Source organism: Coregonus clupeaformis, chromosome 12 (assembly GCF_020615455.1).
Source record: "Coregonus clupeaformis isolate EN_2021a chromosome 12, ASM2061545v1, whole genome shotgun sequence".
NCBI lineage: Eukaryota > Metazoa > Chordata > Actinopteri > Salmoniformes > Salmonidae > Coregonus > Coregonus clupeaformis.
The window spans coordinates 29,354,177-29,371,098 of NC_059203.1; the positions used below are offsets into that span (position 1 = coordinate 29,354,177).

Genomic DNA, 16,922 nt, shown 5'->3' on the forward strand with positions numbered 1-16,922 from the left:
ATTGATTGCTGAATTGATTAGACTAGTAATTGCACGTATCATATATGTATTTATTCATTCATCCATGTTTGATATTTTTGTCACTGACTTGTAAAATGTAGGCTATTTTTATTTATATTTACCTAGAACGTATCTCCCAGAGACTACGCCTAATTGGGACACCTTACTATTGGAATTAACTTTGCCTTTGGTAGGCCTACCGTCCAAGAGACCAACATGTAAACAGAAAAAAAGCATCTTAATAAACTTTACAAAAACGGTAAATGATAAACACAGAACAAGGAGCAGATGAGGAGCCAATCAGTCACTTCACCGATGTCTGATACTGGATAAGAAGCAGTGTTTTTGGGCTCCGGGTGAAATACACTACGCTAACAGAGCGACGAAGCGTCGTATACCGTCAGTTCCAACATTTTAGCTGCACAAAAGTACGTAGAACTACGTAGAAAACGACCCTCCATCGCTGCGTTTGCGTAGTTTGCGTAAGGTGGCGAGTTTACCCATGAATGATGGAGGACCTTATGCGAGACCAAGACTTGTTGGCGATAATTAATGATTCATGGACCAACTCGAGTCGCGGTGGAAACGACACCAGCACTGGGAACCAGACCAGCGTGAACCCCTTGAAGCGGAACGAGGAGGTGGCCAAAGTGGAGGTGACGGTTCTTGTCCTAGTCCTGCTGCTCGCGATGGTCGGTAACATTTGCGTCCTTTTGGCTATCCACACGAGCAAGCACAGCCACTCTCGGATGTATTACTTCATGAAACACCTCAGTATTGCGGACCTGGTGGTGGCAATCTTTCAGGTCCTCCCGCAGCTTATATGGGACATTACATTCCGCTTCTACGGGCCGGACTTACTGTGCAGGCTGGTGAAGTACCTACAGGTTGTCGGGATGTTCGGATCCACCTACATGCTTGTTCTAATGTCCATAGACAGATGCTTGGCGATATGTCAGCCACTTCACTCTCTGCACAAGAGGAAGGACCGTTTCTATGTGATTGCCTCTTGGATGCTTAGTCTGATTTTCAGTACCCCTCAAGTGTATATATTTTCTTTGAGGGAGGTGGGCAACGGAGTTTATGACTGTTGGGGAGACTTCGTGCAACCCTGGGGCGCCAAGGCATACATTACATGGATTAGTCTTACAATCTACATTATTCCAGTGGCTATCCTAAGTGTTTGCTATGGCCTGATAAGTTTTAAAATATGGCAAAACTTAAAAATGAAAACCAGACGGGATCCGTGTATGTCTCTGACGCCGCGGGCGTCTAAAGGCGCAGTGCTCTCTCGAGTGAGCAGCGTGAGGCTCATATCAAAAGCGAAGATCCGAACTGTCAAGATGACTTTTGTTATAGTCCTAGCTTATATTGTTTGCTGGACTCCTTTTTTCTTCGTACAAATGTGGTCGGCATGGGACCCTGCTGCACCCAGAGAAGGTAATTGTAAAGAGCTTATGCATGAATTACAGACTGCTTTATGCATGGTTGGGTTTATAAGGAGAACATATAAACATAGCAATGCTGCATAATGTAGATACATTGTTGACTCCATCAGCAGGGTTGTAGTGCTGCAGGAGCGCGGGGGAGCAGTGCTCCCTCACCTTTTTCAATTTGAGAATAAACAGAGCTGGTAAAACTATTTCTGGAAAATAATTACCACAAAAATGTCATGAAAAATGATATAATGACAAACCAAATAAATATGTAATATAGTCTAGAGGTAGGTACATTGTGGTTTCTTTCCTGTCTTCTCTCTGGCAGTGGCAAAAATGACGAAGAACTGTTGGATATATGTATGCACTGTAGAGGCCCGCCAGAACGAGCATTTTTTAAAATCAAAATTCACAGTGTCTGCCTTGATGTCCATAAAACTCTATTTGATCCCCCCCCCAAAAAAATATATGTTTTCTTAATACCTAAAGGGGTCCTACATTTCAAAATCAAATAGCTAAATGATCCATAGTATGACCATCTTAAAACAATTCCATGTTATCTTATATCCTGGCACTGTCCTTTCAGAACCATGAAGGGCGCTCCAGTCATTTAAAATAACACTCATCAAGATCTGTTGCCTATGCCTAATAGTCCTACTCATCATTTATTATTATTAGTATTACAAATATAAGTTTATCACTTCTTATAATGGTGCTTGTTTAGTAAAGTTAGATCAAAGCTTAATCAGTGTCTCTCAAGATCACATAATGATTCATTAGTATTTTACATAACAGAATCGAATATAATAGCATAGCATAGTAGGCCTATAACTTTACTCATTTCTAATGAGATTTTAGGATGGTTAAGCTGAAACTGAATAGTCCCCAAAAAATTAGCATGCGCCAAAACTCAACAGACACACCAGGATATATACTTTCATTTAAACAAAATACATAAAAGGCTAATAGTTTTTTAACACCATCTGTTATAATTTGCTCACGAAACATTAATTCAAGAAGATTGAAATGCATAGGCTATTCCCATGAAACTGATTGAGATCAATCAAACGATTGGCATGCAGATGCAGTTTCACCAGTAAAACGTGAAGAATTCACAATTGACAGTGATGATGGCCTATTTTGAAATTAGGTATGCCTAAATTGGTGTTTGAGGGTATTAAAAATTGAAAAATGTCTTGAGACAATAATGTATGGGCATAACCAGATGTTGCAATTGGAGGATGCGTTTTATGCATATTCTATATAATGATAGGCTATTCAATAGGATACATCTGTTGGTACAAAGTTTGAGTGAGGAAATTATGACATTTTACACTTTATTTTGTGCTCCCTCACCTAAAAAAATAGCACTACACCACTGTCCATCAGCCTGGTCTCATAGAGTAGACGTAACATAGTAGATGTAAATCTGGAACTCAAATTAGTGTGATATGTTACATTTGATATGGTTACATAAGACAGAAGTTTTACTGCAGTGGGCTAAATCAGGGTCACACAGAGTGTTTCTTAGAAGTCTTAAACAATCTACTTTGAAACAAAAGTATACACCTCACACATGGTTATGGGCTTTAATATAGAGATATAGAGTTGAAATGTATTCAATTTTGAGTTTGCATCCCAATATTACACTTTATATACAACACAGAAAACTGAAATATAACATAACCGTTTGACATAGAAACACCAGATTTTCGGAGTAAAAAAAAAAGAATGTTTCTTAATTATAAAATTAACATTCCACCCATGAGGCCACTAGAGGGCGATTTGGTCATTTGACTGCAGGAAATACGACAAAAACGAAAGTAGGGTGGTTGGTCGGTATATAACTGTCACGCCCTGACGTATGGAACTCTTGTATGTTGAGTCAGGGTGTGGAAATGTATGTGATGCATTCTATGTTTAGGATCTAGGTATTGTATTTCTATGTTTGGCCGGTGTTATTCCCAATCAGAGACAGCTGTCGCTTGTTGTCTCTGATTGGGGATCATACTTAAGTAGCCTGTTTGCCTACCTATGTTGTGGGATCTTGTTCCTGTGTTTGGCATGTATTGTGTATAGCCTTGGACTTCACGTTACGTTGGTTTATTGTTTTGTTCGTATGTTTATTTTATAAAATAAACATGTTCACATCGCACGCTGCACCTTGGTCTGACCCGTTCTTCAACGATCGTGACAGAAGATCCCAACAAAAACGGACCAAGCAGTGTGCCCAGGAGCAGCAGACACCCTGGACACAGGTGGGGAAGAGTTTTTGGACATGGGAGGAGATTTTGGCAGGTAAAGGACCCTGGGCGAAGGAGGAGGCCCAGGCAGGAGAGGAACACAGAAGGCGTCGGCCGAGGAAGAAGCCAGAGAGACAGCCCCAATAAAAAATTTTTTGGGGGGCTAAAAGGGTGGTCGGGGATCGATAGAGAAGAGCCCCAACCACTGCACTCGTGTCCGGTCCGGTACGGCCCGTACCTGCTCCTCGCACCAAATCTGTGGTGTGTGTCGTCAGCCCGGTACGCCCCGTACCTACTCCCCGCACCAGGCCAGTGGTGCATGTTCCCAGTCCGGCCCGGCCCATTCCTGCTCCCCGCACCAAGCCAGTGGTGCGTGTACCCAGTCCAGACGGCCTGTGCCTGCTCCTCGCACCAAATCTGTGGTGTGTGTCATCAGCCCGGTACGCCCCGTACCAACTCCCCGCACCAGGCCAGTGGTGCGTGTTCCCAGTCCGGCCCGGCCCATTCCTGCTCCCCGCACCAAGCCAGTGGTGCGTGTTCCCAGTCCAGTACGGCCTGCGCCTGCTCCCCGCACCAAACCAGTGGTGCATGTCGTCAGCCCGGTACGCCCCGTACCTACTCCCCGCACCAGGCCAGTGGTGCGTGTTCCCAGTTCGGCACGGCCCGTGCCCGTTCCACCGGTGCCTGGTGCAGCACCGGTCAGCTGCTCCACTCCGGAGCCAGAGCAGTCCGCTCCACCGGGGTCCAGTCCAGCTCCGGTCAGCGGCTCCACTCCGGAGCCAGAGCAGTCCGCTCCACCGGGGTCCAGTTCAGCTCCGGTCAGCGGCTCCTGTCCAGACCCAGACGTCAGCCCCTCTCCAGGTTCGGGGTCTCCCACACCAGGGTCCAGACAGGGCTTGGTGCATCGCGGGAGGATTGCCGATCCAGGCCCAGACGTCAGCCCCTCTCCAGGTTCGGGGTCTCCCACACCAGGGTCCAGACAGGGCTTGGTGCATTGTGGGAGGAAGGAGAGGGGAAGCATCGCGCTGAGGTCCAGACCAGACCAGGGGCGCAACGGGGAGGCTGAGAGGAAGAGGTCGTCACGCCCGGAGCCGGATCCGCCTCCGAGGCGGAATGCCCACCCGGACCCTACCCTGTTATGTCAGGTTTGTGCGGTCGGACTTCACGTTACGTTGGTTTATTGTTTTGTTCGTATGTTTATTTTATAAAATAAACATGTTCACATCGCACGCTGTACCTATGTCTGACCCGTTCTTCAACGATCGTGACAATAACGCGATCTTCTAGCAACCCAAAGGTTGCTACTTACTACTTTTTTAGCGACTTTGCAACTACTTAGCATGTTAGCTAGGCCACTCAAGTATCTCTGGAAGGGTACCAAAAAATGTCTGCAGCATTGAAGGTCCCCAAGAACACAGTGGCATCCATCATTCTTAAATGGAAGAAGTTTGGAACCAACAAGACTCTTCCTAGAGCTGGCCACCCAGCCAAACTGAGCAATCGGGGGAGAAGGGCCTTGGTGAAGAAGGTGACCAAGAATGTGATGGTCACTCTGACAGAGCTCCAGAGTTCCTCTGTGGAGATGGGAGAACCTTCCAGAAGGACAATCATCTCTGCAGCACTCCATCAATCAGGCCTTTATGGTAGAGTGGCCAGACGGAAGCCACTCCTCAGTAAAAGGCACATGACAGCCCGCTTGGAGTTTGCCAAAAAGCACCTAAAGGACTATCAGACCATGAGAAACAAGATTCTCTGGTCTGATGAAACCAAGATTGAACTCTTTGGCCTGAATGCCAAGCGTCACGTCTGGAGGAATCCTGGCACCATCCCTACGGATGCATGGTGGTGGCAGCATCATGCTGTGGGGATGTTTTTCAGCGGCAGGGACTGGGAGACTAGTCAGGATCGAGGGAAAGATGAACGGAGCAAAGTACAGAGAGATCCTTGATTAAAACCTGCTCCAGAGACTGCGGTGAAGGTTCACCTTCCAACAGGACAATGACCCTAAGCACACAGCCAACACAATGCAGGAGTGGCTTCGGGACAAGTCTCTGAATGTCCTTGAGTGTCCCAGCCAGAGCCCGGACTTGAACCCAATCGAACATCTATGGAGAGACCTGAAAATAGCTGTGCAGCGACGCTCCCCATCCAACCTGACAGAGCTTGAGAGTATCTGCAGAGAGGAATGGGAGAAACTCTCCAAATAAAGGTGTGCCAAGCTTGTAGCGTCATACCCGAGAAGACTCAAGGCTGTAATCGCTGCCAAAGGTGCTTCAACAAAGTACTGAGTAAAGGGTCTGAATACTTATGTGAATGTGATATGTCCTCTGTAGCTCAATTGGTAGAGCATGGCGCTTGTAATGCCAGGGTAGTGGGTTCGATCCCCGGGACCACCCATACGTAAAAATGTATGCGCACATGACTGTAAGTTGCTTTGGATAAAAGCGTCTGCTAAATGGCATATTATTATAGTAGCAGCGTAAAAAGATGGGGTGGGGGTGGGGGGCAGTGCAAATAGTCTGGGTAGCCATGATTAGCTGTTCAGGAGTCTTATGGATTGGGGGTAGAAGCTGTTGAGAAGTCTTTTGGACCTAGACTTGGCACTCCGGTACCGCTTGCCGTGCGGTAGCAGAGAGAACAGTCTATGACTAGGGTGGCTGGAGTCTTCGACAATTTTGAGGGCCTTCTTCTGACACCGCCTGGTATAGAGGTCCTGGATGGCAGGAAGCTTGGCCCCAGTGATGTACTGGGCCGTATGCACTACCCTCTGTAGTGCCTTGCGGTCGGAGGCCGAGCAGTTGCCATACCAGGTGGTGATGCAACCAGTCAGGATGCTCTCGATGGTGCAGCTGTAGAATTTGGACATTAATACGGCGTTGGTCCCCCCTTTGCTGCTATAACAACCTCCACTCTTCTGGGAAGGCTTTCCACTAGATGTTGGAACCTTGCTGCGGGGACTTGCTTCCATTCAACCACAAGAGCATTAGTGAGGTAGGGCATTTACAGTTGGCAGCATGCATTCGGGCAGGTAGCATTCTCCTGGCATCTGCAAAACCCAGATTCGTCCGTCAGACTGCCAGATGGTGAAGTGTGATTCATCACTCCAGAGAACGCGTTTCCGCTGCTCCAGAGTCCAATGGCGGCGAGCTTTACAGCCGACGCTTGGCATTGCGCATGGTGATCTTAGACTTGTGTGCGGCTGCTTGGCCATGGAAACCCATTTCATGAAGCTCCCGACGAACAGTTATTGTGCTGACGTTGCTTCCAGCGGCAGTTTGGAACTTGGAAGTGAGCATTGCAACCGAGGACAGACGATTTTTATGCGCTACGTGATTCAGCACTCAGAGGTCCTTTTCTGTGAGCTTGTGTGGCCTACCACTTCGCGGCTGAGCCGTTGTTGCTCCTAGACGTTTCCACTTCACAATAACAGCACTTACAGTTGACCGGGGCAGGTCTAGCAGGGCAGAAATTTGATGAACTGACTTTTTGGAAAGGGGGCATCCTATGACGGTGCCACGTTGAAAGTCAATGAGCTCTTCAGTAAGGCCATTCTCCTGCCAATGTTTGTCTATGGAGATTGCGATGCTGTGTGCTCAATTGTATACACCTCTCAGCAACGGGTGTGGCTGAAATAGCCGAATCCACTAATTTGAAGGGGTGTCCACATACCTTTGTATATATAGTGTATCACTGGAATGGCCCAAACAAAAACCATCAAGCTCAAAGCTGATATATGATGTTGTTACAATTCATAAATACACCACGAAATGGAAACAACCAAATGAGGGAATGAGTAGGAGAAAGTAGCAGTTATACATTTCAAAGCCCTGCAGGGCCTTTTGAGAGTTAGGGAGGGTACATATACTGTGAAATCAAAGTATTCCTTCTACTCTCTCTCCTTATGGGGTCCTAGGGGGCCTCGCTTCCTGATGTGTGTATTTTCCATATAATAACAGAGTTTGTCAGGGGATTTGTTCCTCTTATCTTAAGCTTTCCTCCTTTAAAGAGGAGCTCAAGGGAGGCCATCTGCTCCAGACAACCTTTCAACCATCACTTTGTGTTGCTAGCCACTGTAACAGGAGCCAGCCATTGAGCAATGGATCCTAATGGAGCTATATCATCAAATACTCTGAAAAAGTCAAAAGACTTATGAACTTGGAAGGAAGTCCGCCTTGGGACCTCTGAGTATGGGGAAGGCTAGGAGCAACTCAGGTTTTGAATCAGCACCGGAATTGGAAAAGTGAAAGATATTGAGAAGATTTCTGTCCTTGAAATGGCCCATCAGTCCAAACATTGCTCCTTCAGCCAACAAAAGAGTGTTTAAAAGTTTCATCCCCCTCTTTTGTTCACCCACTCATCATTAAGGTGGGATTTCCTTAATGTCTTGCAGACCTGGGTTCAAATACTATTTGAAATATTTCCACATACTTTGACTGTGATATGTGGTTGTCTCACCTAGCTATCTTAAGATGAATTCACTAACCGTAAGGTGCTCTGGATAAGAGTATCTGCTAAATGACTAAAAAAGTACAAAAGTAAAAGCATGCTTGATTGAGCTTGCATGTTATAATGAACCGATAGTAAAATCCCAAAATGCGAACCAAGCCCACTTGGCACTCCAGGTAGGCTAAAGCAAACCCTCAATGTATTAAAATATTTCAAAACATTTTTGAACATCTTGTGGTTATTATGGCCATACCTTAAGCCTTCGGTCCATAAGTGATATAGATGGCGTCAGTGGCAATTATTTGCACCAGTCTGCCTGAGCTGTTACCATGAGCCTATTTGTCAGCGTAGCTCTGAACGCCTGTCAGGGCCACTAATGTGGAGGAGGACAGTGGATATACAGTGAGGGAAAAAAGTATTTGATCCCCTGCTGATTTTGTACGTTTGCCCACTGACAAAGACATGATCAGTCTATAATTTTAATGGTAGCTTTATTTGAGCAGTGAGAGACAGAATAACAACAAAATAATCCAGAAAAACGCATGTAAAAATTTTTATAAATTGATTTGCATTTTAATGAGGGAAATAAGTATTTGACCCCTCTGCAAAACATGACTTAGTACTTGGTGGCAAAACCCTTGTTGGCAATCACAGAGGTCAGACGTTTCTTGTAGTTGGCCACCAGGTTTGCACACATCTCAGGAGGGATTTTGTCCCACTCCTCTTTGCAGATGTTCTCCAAGTCATTAAGGTTTCGAGGCTGACGTTTGGCAACTCGAACCTTCAGCTCCCTCCACAGATTTTCTATGGGATTACGGTCTGGAGACTTGCTAGGCCACTCCAGGACCTTAATGTGCTTCTTCTTGAGCCACTCCTTTGTTGCCTTGGCCGTGTATTTTGGGTCATTGTCATGCTGGAATACCCATCCGCTACCCATTTTCAATGCCCTGGCTGAGGGAAGGAGGTTCTCACCCAAGATTTGACGGTACATGGCCCCGTCCATCGTCCCTTTGATGCAGTGAAGTTGTCCTGTCCCCTTAGCAGAAAAACACCCCCAAAGCATAATGTTTCCACCTCCATGTTTGATGGTGGGGATGGTGTTCTTGGGGTCATAGGCAGCATTCCTCCTCCTCCAAACACAGCGAGTTGAGTTGATGCCAAAGAGCTCAATTTTGGTCTCATCTGACCACAACACTTTCACCCAGTTCTCCTCTGAATCATTCAGATGTTCATTGGCAATCTTCAGACGGCCCTGTATATGGTGGTCCTCTGTAGCTCAGCTGGTAGAGCACGGCGCTTGTAACGCCAGCGTAGTGGGTTCGATCCCCGGGACCACCCATACACAACAAAAATGTATGCACACATGACTGTAAGTCACTTTGGATAAAAGTGTCTGCTAAATGACTTATTATTATTATATGTGCTTTCTTGAGCAGGGGGACCTTGTGGGCGCTGCAGGATTTCAGTCCTTCACGGCGTAGTGTGTTACCAATTGTTTTCTTGGTGACTATGGTCCCAGCTGCCTTGAGATCATTGACAAGATCCTCCCGTGTAGTTCTGGGCTGATTCCTCACCGTTCTCATGATCATTGCAACTCCACGAGGTGAGATCTTGCATGGAGCCCCAGGCCGAGGGAGATTGACCGTTCTTTTGTGTTTCTTCCATTTGCGAATAATCGCACCAACTGTTGTCACCTTCTCACCAAGCTGCTTGGCGATGGTCTTGTAGCCCATTCCAGCCTTGTGTAGGTCTACAATCTTGTCCCTGACATCCTTGGAGAGCTCTTTGGTCTTGGCCATGGTGGAGAGTTTGGAATCTGATTGATTGATTGCTTCTGTGGACAGGTGTCTTTTATACAGGTAACAAGCTGAGATTAGGAGCACTCCCTTTAAGAGTGTGCTCCTAATCTCAGCTCGATACCTGTATAAAAGACACCTGGGAGCCAGAAATCTTTCTGATTGAGAGGGGGTCAAATACTTATTTCCCTCATTAAAATGCAAATCAATTTATACAATTTTTGACATGCGTTTTTCTGGATTTTGTTGTTGTTATTCTGTCTCTCACTGTTCAAATAAACCTACCATTAAAATTATAGACTGATAATTTCTTTGTCAGTGGGCAAACGTACAAAATCAGCAGGGGATCAAATACTTTTTTCCCTCACTGTATGACTCTGTTGTTTGGCGTGTGATTCATTCTATGGATGGTAAGACAACACAGTGAGCTAATCCACGCTTAATAATGGCAATGGCCTTCTATGCTATGCTATGCTGCAATACAAGGCCTGTGTCTTTGCACAAATTAAGATCCATGACCAGAGAAGGATTTACAGTCTTAATGACAGCATCCAGTGAAATGGTCTCTCTCTCTCTCTCTCTCTCTCTCTCTCTCTCTCTCTCTCTCTCTCTCTCTCTCTCTCTCTCTCTCTCTCTCTCTCTCTCTCTCTCTCTCTCTCTCACACACACACACACACACACACACACACACACACACACACACACACACACACACACACACACACACACACACACACTGCAGATTCATTATCTCAAGTCAGGTGGAGGTGGCACAACACAATATTAATTGGCTGAAGGAATAAAACAGACACAATGAGAGTAATTGAATTAGACCAAACATCAGAGAAACCTGACAAGAGCCTCTCACTGTGCATGATTAATACATGATTAGGAGAAAACTATTAAGACAGGGGTACATGCATGTGTTACCATGGTGACTTATAATTGACACCTGGCTGTTCTGCTCTCAACTGTCCTATCAGATTGTCAGTTCATTGAGTCCTATTCATAAAAATATACACTCTTAGAAAAAAGGGTTCTCTGAAAACCTGCTCCAGAGCGCTCAGGACCTCAGACTGGGGTAAAGGTTCACCTTCCAACAAGACAACAACCCTAAGAACACAGCCAAGACAACACAGGAGTGGCTTTCGGACAAATCTCTAAATGTCCTTGAGTGACTTGAACCCTATTGAACATCTCTGGAGAGACCTGAAAATAGCTGTGCAGCAACGCTCCCCATCCAACCTGACAGAACTTGAGAGGATCTGCAGAGAAGAATGGGAGAAACTCCCCAAACACAGGTGTGCCAAGCTTGTAGCGTCATACCCAAGAAGACTCAAGGCTGTAATTGCTGCCAAAGGCACTTCAACAAAGTCCTGTGTAAAGATTCTGAATACTTATGTAAATGTGATATTTCAGTTAATCATTATGGGGTATTGTGTGTAGATTGATGAGGGGGAAAAAACAATTTAATCCAATTTAGAGTCTGAATACTCTCCGAATGCACTGTACAACAGCTTAAAGCGCAACTGAAGGCAATAACAACTTATCTGATAGGAAACGGCCTATGGGGCATCAATATAGGGCGGCAGGTAGCTTAGTGGGTAAGAGCGTTGTGCCAGTAACCGAAAGGTCGCTGGTTCTAATCCCCGAGCCGACTAGGTGAAAAATCTGTCGATGTGCCCTTTAACAAGGCACTTAACCCTAATTGCTCCTGTAAGTCGCTCTGGATAAGAGCATCTGCTAAATGACAAAAAAATAATAATAAATAAATAAAAATATATTTGTCAGAAACATTAATTATCATGTCAAAAGTGTACATAGGATAATTTTGGTCATAAATTCAGTCTCATCCGAAACAGAGATTTGTAAGTGAGTTTGTCATGATTTACTGCTGAGGGTTGGGTTTTGATTTTGACACTTGTCCACTAAGGGATAGAAAGCTGCGTTGATTGTGCTCTATCCAATCCTACCGCAGAACACACAGACAGTGAGACAGACCTAGCCATCAGAGCAGAGGATCTGACTTTGTTTACATAAGCTCAACATGTTGCACATGTTTAAACTTATAAATACTGCACCAAACTTGAGGAAGTAATACTTGCTTTGTTCCTATGGTGTCTCATGGGGGTCAAACATTAGTAACTGCCACATCGAACCACACCCCCAAGACTGAATTGAAAATAGCCGTTTTCTTTTTTTTCCCATCAACTTTCATGGTTCCATCTATATCTCTGTTCCCAGACGAGAGTGGGGGGTTCCCTCTCCTTTCCTCCATTCCTCCATTTTGTAAGACACACCACAGCCAGGCCAGGGATCACTATGATTTGATGATTTGTTTTGTTCTAGAATGCCAGCTACCTTCACTCTAAGAGTGTTTTCTCCTGCTGCCCTCTGAAAGGAGATTAATGGGTGCCACTGTTCAGCAAGAATAGGAGCAAGGCAAGTTTAATTCCATCAGCCATCAGGCTGCTGAACATTGGGACATAGGACAGATGCAGGACCAATACATGGTCGGACAGTAGGCCAGAGACTTTGAATATGTGAAAATGTAAATGTGTGACTTGTGTGCTAACTTTCCGGTTTTCTGTTCTGCATGTAATATATTGTGTGTTTGTGTATTTGTTTGCTGACATCACAAAATAAATGTCCATGTAAATGGACAATAAAGTATATCATATCATACTGTATCTAAGAGGAGCAGAGGCATATGGAAGGAGAGAGAGAGAGAGAGCTAGAGAGAGAGATGGAGGAGGTTCCATCTCAAACCTATACCAATTCTGTTCACTTTAAACTCATTTAGTGAAATGGCAGATGGCCAGTAGGGATTCATCTAATGGCTTCAAAGGTCACTGTACATACACACACCGTCCTTCCAGAATCAGTGTCCTATTGAGTTTGTTTTTGTTTCACACAGTAAACATTGCTTCGTTGGGTACTTAAAATCTAAAATATGTACATTCATGTAGTGCAAGAAGAATGGTGTTTTTGACTTAACCGGAAATGCGGTTCCCGGGTTTGGTTGAATAGTGCCCCAGATACCTAGAGAGAAGAATGTCAGATGAAAGTTTCCTGTTTGTGAATAACAAGATGATGATTGTTGTGCATGAATACCTGCCAAAGTATAGCAGTTTATCGAAAACAGTCTCCTTCCTTCTCTCTCTCTATCCTAGACATGGCGTTTATCATTGCCATGCTGCTGGCCAGCCTGAACAGCTGCTGTAACCCATGGATCTATATGTTCTTCGCTGGCCACCTGTTTCACGACCTGTTGAGGTGCTTTGTCTGCTGCTCCTCACAGTACCTGAAGGCCTCACGGTGCGGAGGGTTTGACAGCCAGCAGAGCCGCAGGAGCATCTCCACATACGTTGTCAAGAACCGTAGTAGTCAGAGGAGCATCACTCAGACCTCTAGCACATGAGGAGTGAGGACCATGGAGGATGACCAGAAGAGGCTTGGTGTGAGGTACTCTCTAACCCTCAATGACCTTCTCCATCACACAGACTCTACAGCACATGAGGACCATGAGAGGAGAGGGGGTTGGTCGGTGACTCTCTACCTTCTAATGGACTTAAGCCCTATTCGCACTGGACTAGTATTACTACAGAACGTTGGTTATGTAATTATTACCCCAGAATGTCTGTTTTTCCCGTGGACGATTCGGACAGGATTAGTTTTAGCAAACTGCCCCCTGTATTTTTTTTTCTCATTCAGAATTTACCATTATGACAGAAGCTTGGAGGCTGTTCTAGACATGAAAATATTTCAACTCGTCTAGGGATAGCCTAATATTGGCTTTCAGTTCAAAGAAAGTCAAAATAATATCAATAAGAACCATGAACTGTATGCAGACATTTAATTAACTGACATATTTGACAAGTTATTAATTCATGGGCACAATATCATCCGTTTAATCTTTTAAAAGAGAAATAGGCACTGGGAAAGTTGATATATGACAAAACAGATCATTCATCTGTAGGCTACGTGCATAGCACTTAGTTTTAAGCATCAATTTGTTCCCATGTTCTTCCAAAACTGTGTGCAGTACCTATTAAACTCTGTAATATCCCTCAAAACACAGGGATGTCGATTCGCACGGGATAAGTATTATCAGAGGACCTGGGAGTTTGCCAAAAAACTGTAGGTTTTTGGGGCTGGAATAATAACCTCCCCACCAAGTAAAAAGTACTGACATGGCAGATTCGGACGGGACTAAACTTACAGATAATGTTGTTTTGTACTCATGCATTTAATTACATTACCCTACCTCCCCCAGTAAAACAAATCCTGTCCAAATAGGGCTTTAGACCTTCACCATGCAGATTTTCACCATCATCCAGGGAAGTGGAGTGGGCCTAGGCCAGATACCAGCCAGATGAGCATCACACAGACCTCCAGCACATGAGGACCATGGAGAGGGGTTGAGTTGGGTATTCTCTAAACCTAATAGACCTTCTTCATGTAAGGTTTGAGGTGGGACAGGTACTCTCTAACCCTGAAAGACCTTCATCCAAGGCCACAGAGTTGGGTGGGACAGGTACCCTGTAAGCCCAAAAGAGACCTTCTTCGTGCAAGGATCTGCAGTGGGGTTGGCCACGTACTCTCTACTCCTGACACAAACCTTAATTGTGTGAAAAACAGGAGTGCGTGGCCAGATACCCTGAAAGAGACCTTGAAAGAGACCCTCAACATTTGAGGGACAGGACTGGGGTGGCCAGATACCTTGAAAGAGACCTTAAAAGAGACCCTCAACATTTAAGGGACAGGACTGGGTTGGGCAGATACCTTGAAAGAGACCCTCAACATTTAAGGGACAGGACTGGGGTGGCCTGATACTCTGAAAGAGACCTTAAAAGAGACACTCAGCATGTGAGGGACAGGACTGGGGTGGCCAGTATCCTAAGAGACACTTTCATCATGCAAGGCCCCACAGAAGGATGGCCAATATGTACCCTCTACCCCTCACATAGGTCACCATGTAACACCCAGAGGAGGAATCCATTATGTTACTCTCCACTCCACACAGACTACTCAAGCCCTGGAAGTGGGTTATCTTAACATGGTCATTTTGGGGGTGAACTTCTGTCTCTATGTCCATGGCACGCTCTTTCACGACCATCCACTAGTGATTTCACTATATCCTTCATGTCCCACTAGAATAGATTCAACCCCCCCCCACACACACACACTTAATTAAGCTCCTACTGTAGTCACACTCTCCAGCACTTTACAGAAATCCCCCTAAAATGTAAATTTTATGTGGAATAGACTTATTTTGCCCTTAGGTTCTGTCAAATTATAGTATACCTTTGTAGCACAGATATTAATTTCCTGTTTTATTTCAGTTTTCCAGAATATACAGCTGACGATCAGGCTGTCAGTCAGTGTGTACCATAACTCAATTGATTTATTCTTTACCTGTATGTCTTATTCAGGAAAAAGACATACAGGCGCAACCTTTTCCCCTCCTCCCTCTTCCCCAGCAAAAAGGTTGTATTGGATTCTTATTTTGTATTCTAACACTTAACATACGATTTGTTTCTACACACAGCTCTGTGACTCTGCATATTTCTCAGGTCTAGGTAGAGAGAAACTTAGCAGAGCTTGTTCACAACAAGCTGACCTTTCAGTCACCACAATAACAAAATGGGAAATAGAAATAGAATGAAGTTCCACAAACCTATTCTCTTGGTGACCTTACAGGGATATTGCATTGCTATTGATCTCTACACAAAGAGATGTTAGATTAGATTGCCTATATCTTCAAACCATGGAGGGGATTTTAAAGACAATTTATTGTTATTTGTCTAAGGCTGTCCCCCCCAAATGGCACCCTATTCCCTGTAGTGCACTACTTTTGACCAGGACCTATAGGGTTCTGGTCAAAAGTAGTGTACATAATAAGGAATAGGGTGCCATAAAGTGTCTTTGATAGACAAATAGCAATAAAGTGTCTTTGATATACCCAAAGCTACAGACATACTGTAGCTTTGTAAAATAAGAAAATGTGGACTAGATTTTAAATGTGCTCCAACATTATTGAATGTATCTTTCTTCTTTATCGTTGTGTGGGTGATTAGATCAACACAGATGTTAATTTGTGTATATATGTATCCTCTCATTCACATTCACCTTTCTGATTTATACCTTACAGTGTTCACAATATATACAGAAAGTAAAGATTCTCCCTTTGTATCAACTGTTTCTTTGAATGTAAGTATATTAAATGTATCACTAATGTATGATAAAAAATAAAACATTTGTGTCGGCAAAATGTTCAGTTATGCGTAGATAGAGGAGCTTGGTCCATCCATACTAAATAAGTTAAGCAGTCAGATTGATGTCAGTATAAATGAAAAAGGTGTCACATTTGTGAAGGTCTTGGATTACTCAAGTCCTCTCAATGTCTATGATTCAGATCAAGTCATTCCCTGCGAGGGAGCTGAGAACAACATGCAGAAGATGGAAAACTTGCCCTGTAGTTCGTCCTAGTGGCTAGAATGGTTTGTCGGTCTTTCAAAAAAAGTGTGGTTACAGACAGAAGGGGTAACCCAGACACGTCACAGAGGCTATAAGCATCCGTAGAAGCATCCATTTAGAACGTTTTCTCACCACCAAATATGAAAGTGGGAGGAAGTCCAGTCGCGGGTAGTGGGAAAGGATGGAACTAGGTTAAACACTTCCTGTTCCCAAACCTAGAATCTGTTATGAACACAGTGCAAGTTTCATACACTTGACGCTTTGCCGAAGTTTTAAAAGATTGCATTGTTTAGAAGGAGTGCAATGTCGAATTGAGTTTGTGCACACACGCACTTCACAGACTAGGTGTTCCCTAACGGAAATGTGCAAATATATGCTACAATAGGATCTCGCTAGATAGTGTTTGGCTTTGGCCACCTCCTTGCTTGTTCTGCCCACTATGCTTCATTTGCTCCCACTGCAAACGACACAGATGAACTATATTGGGTTAATTATAAATATATTTGAGTGTGTGTCTCTGA

The 16,922-nt window shown here is 44.5% G+C and overlaps 1 protein-coding gene across 1 annotated transcript; it reads left to right on the forward strand.

Moving 5' to 3' along the window:
- Positions 1-469: 469 nt before the first annotated feature.
- On the forward strand, positions 470-16,711 carry LOC121578166 (isotocin receptor-like). The gene is made up of 2 exons (XM_041892326.1): positions 470-1,440; positions 13,095-16,711. The coding sequence occupies exons 1-2, from the start codon at positions 507-509 to the stop codon at positions 13,340-13,342; spliced, it is 1,182 nt and encodes a 393-aa protein (XP_041748260.1). The 5' UTR covers positions 470-506; the 3' UTR covers positions 13,343-16,711.
- Positions 16,712-16,922: the final 211 nt, after the last annotated feature.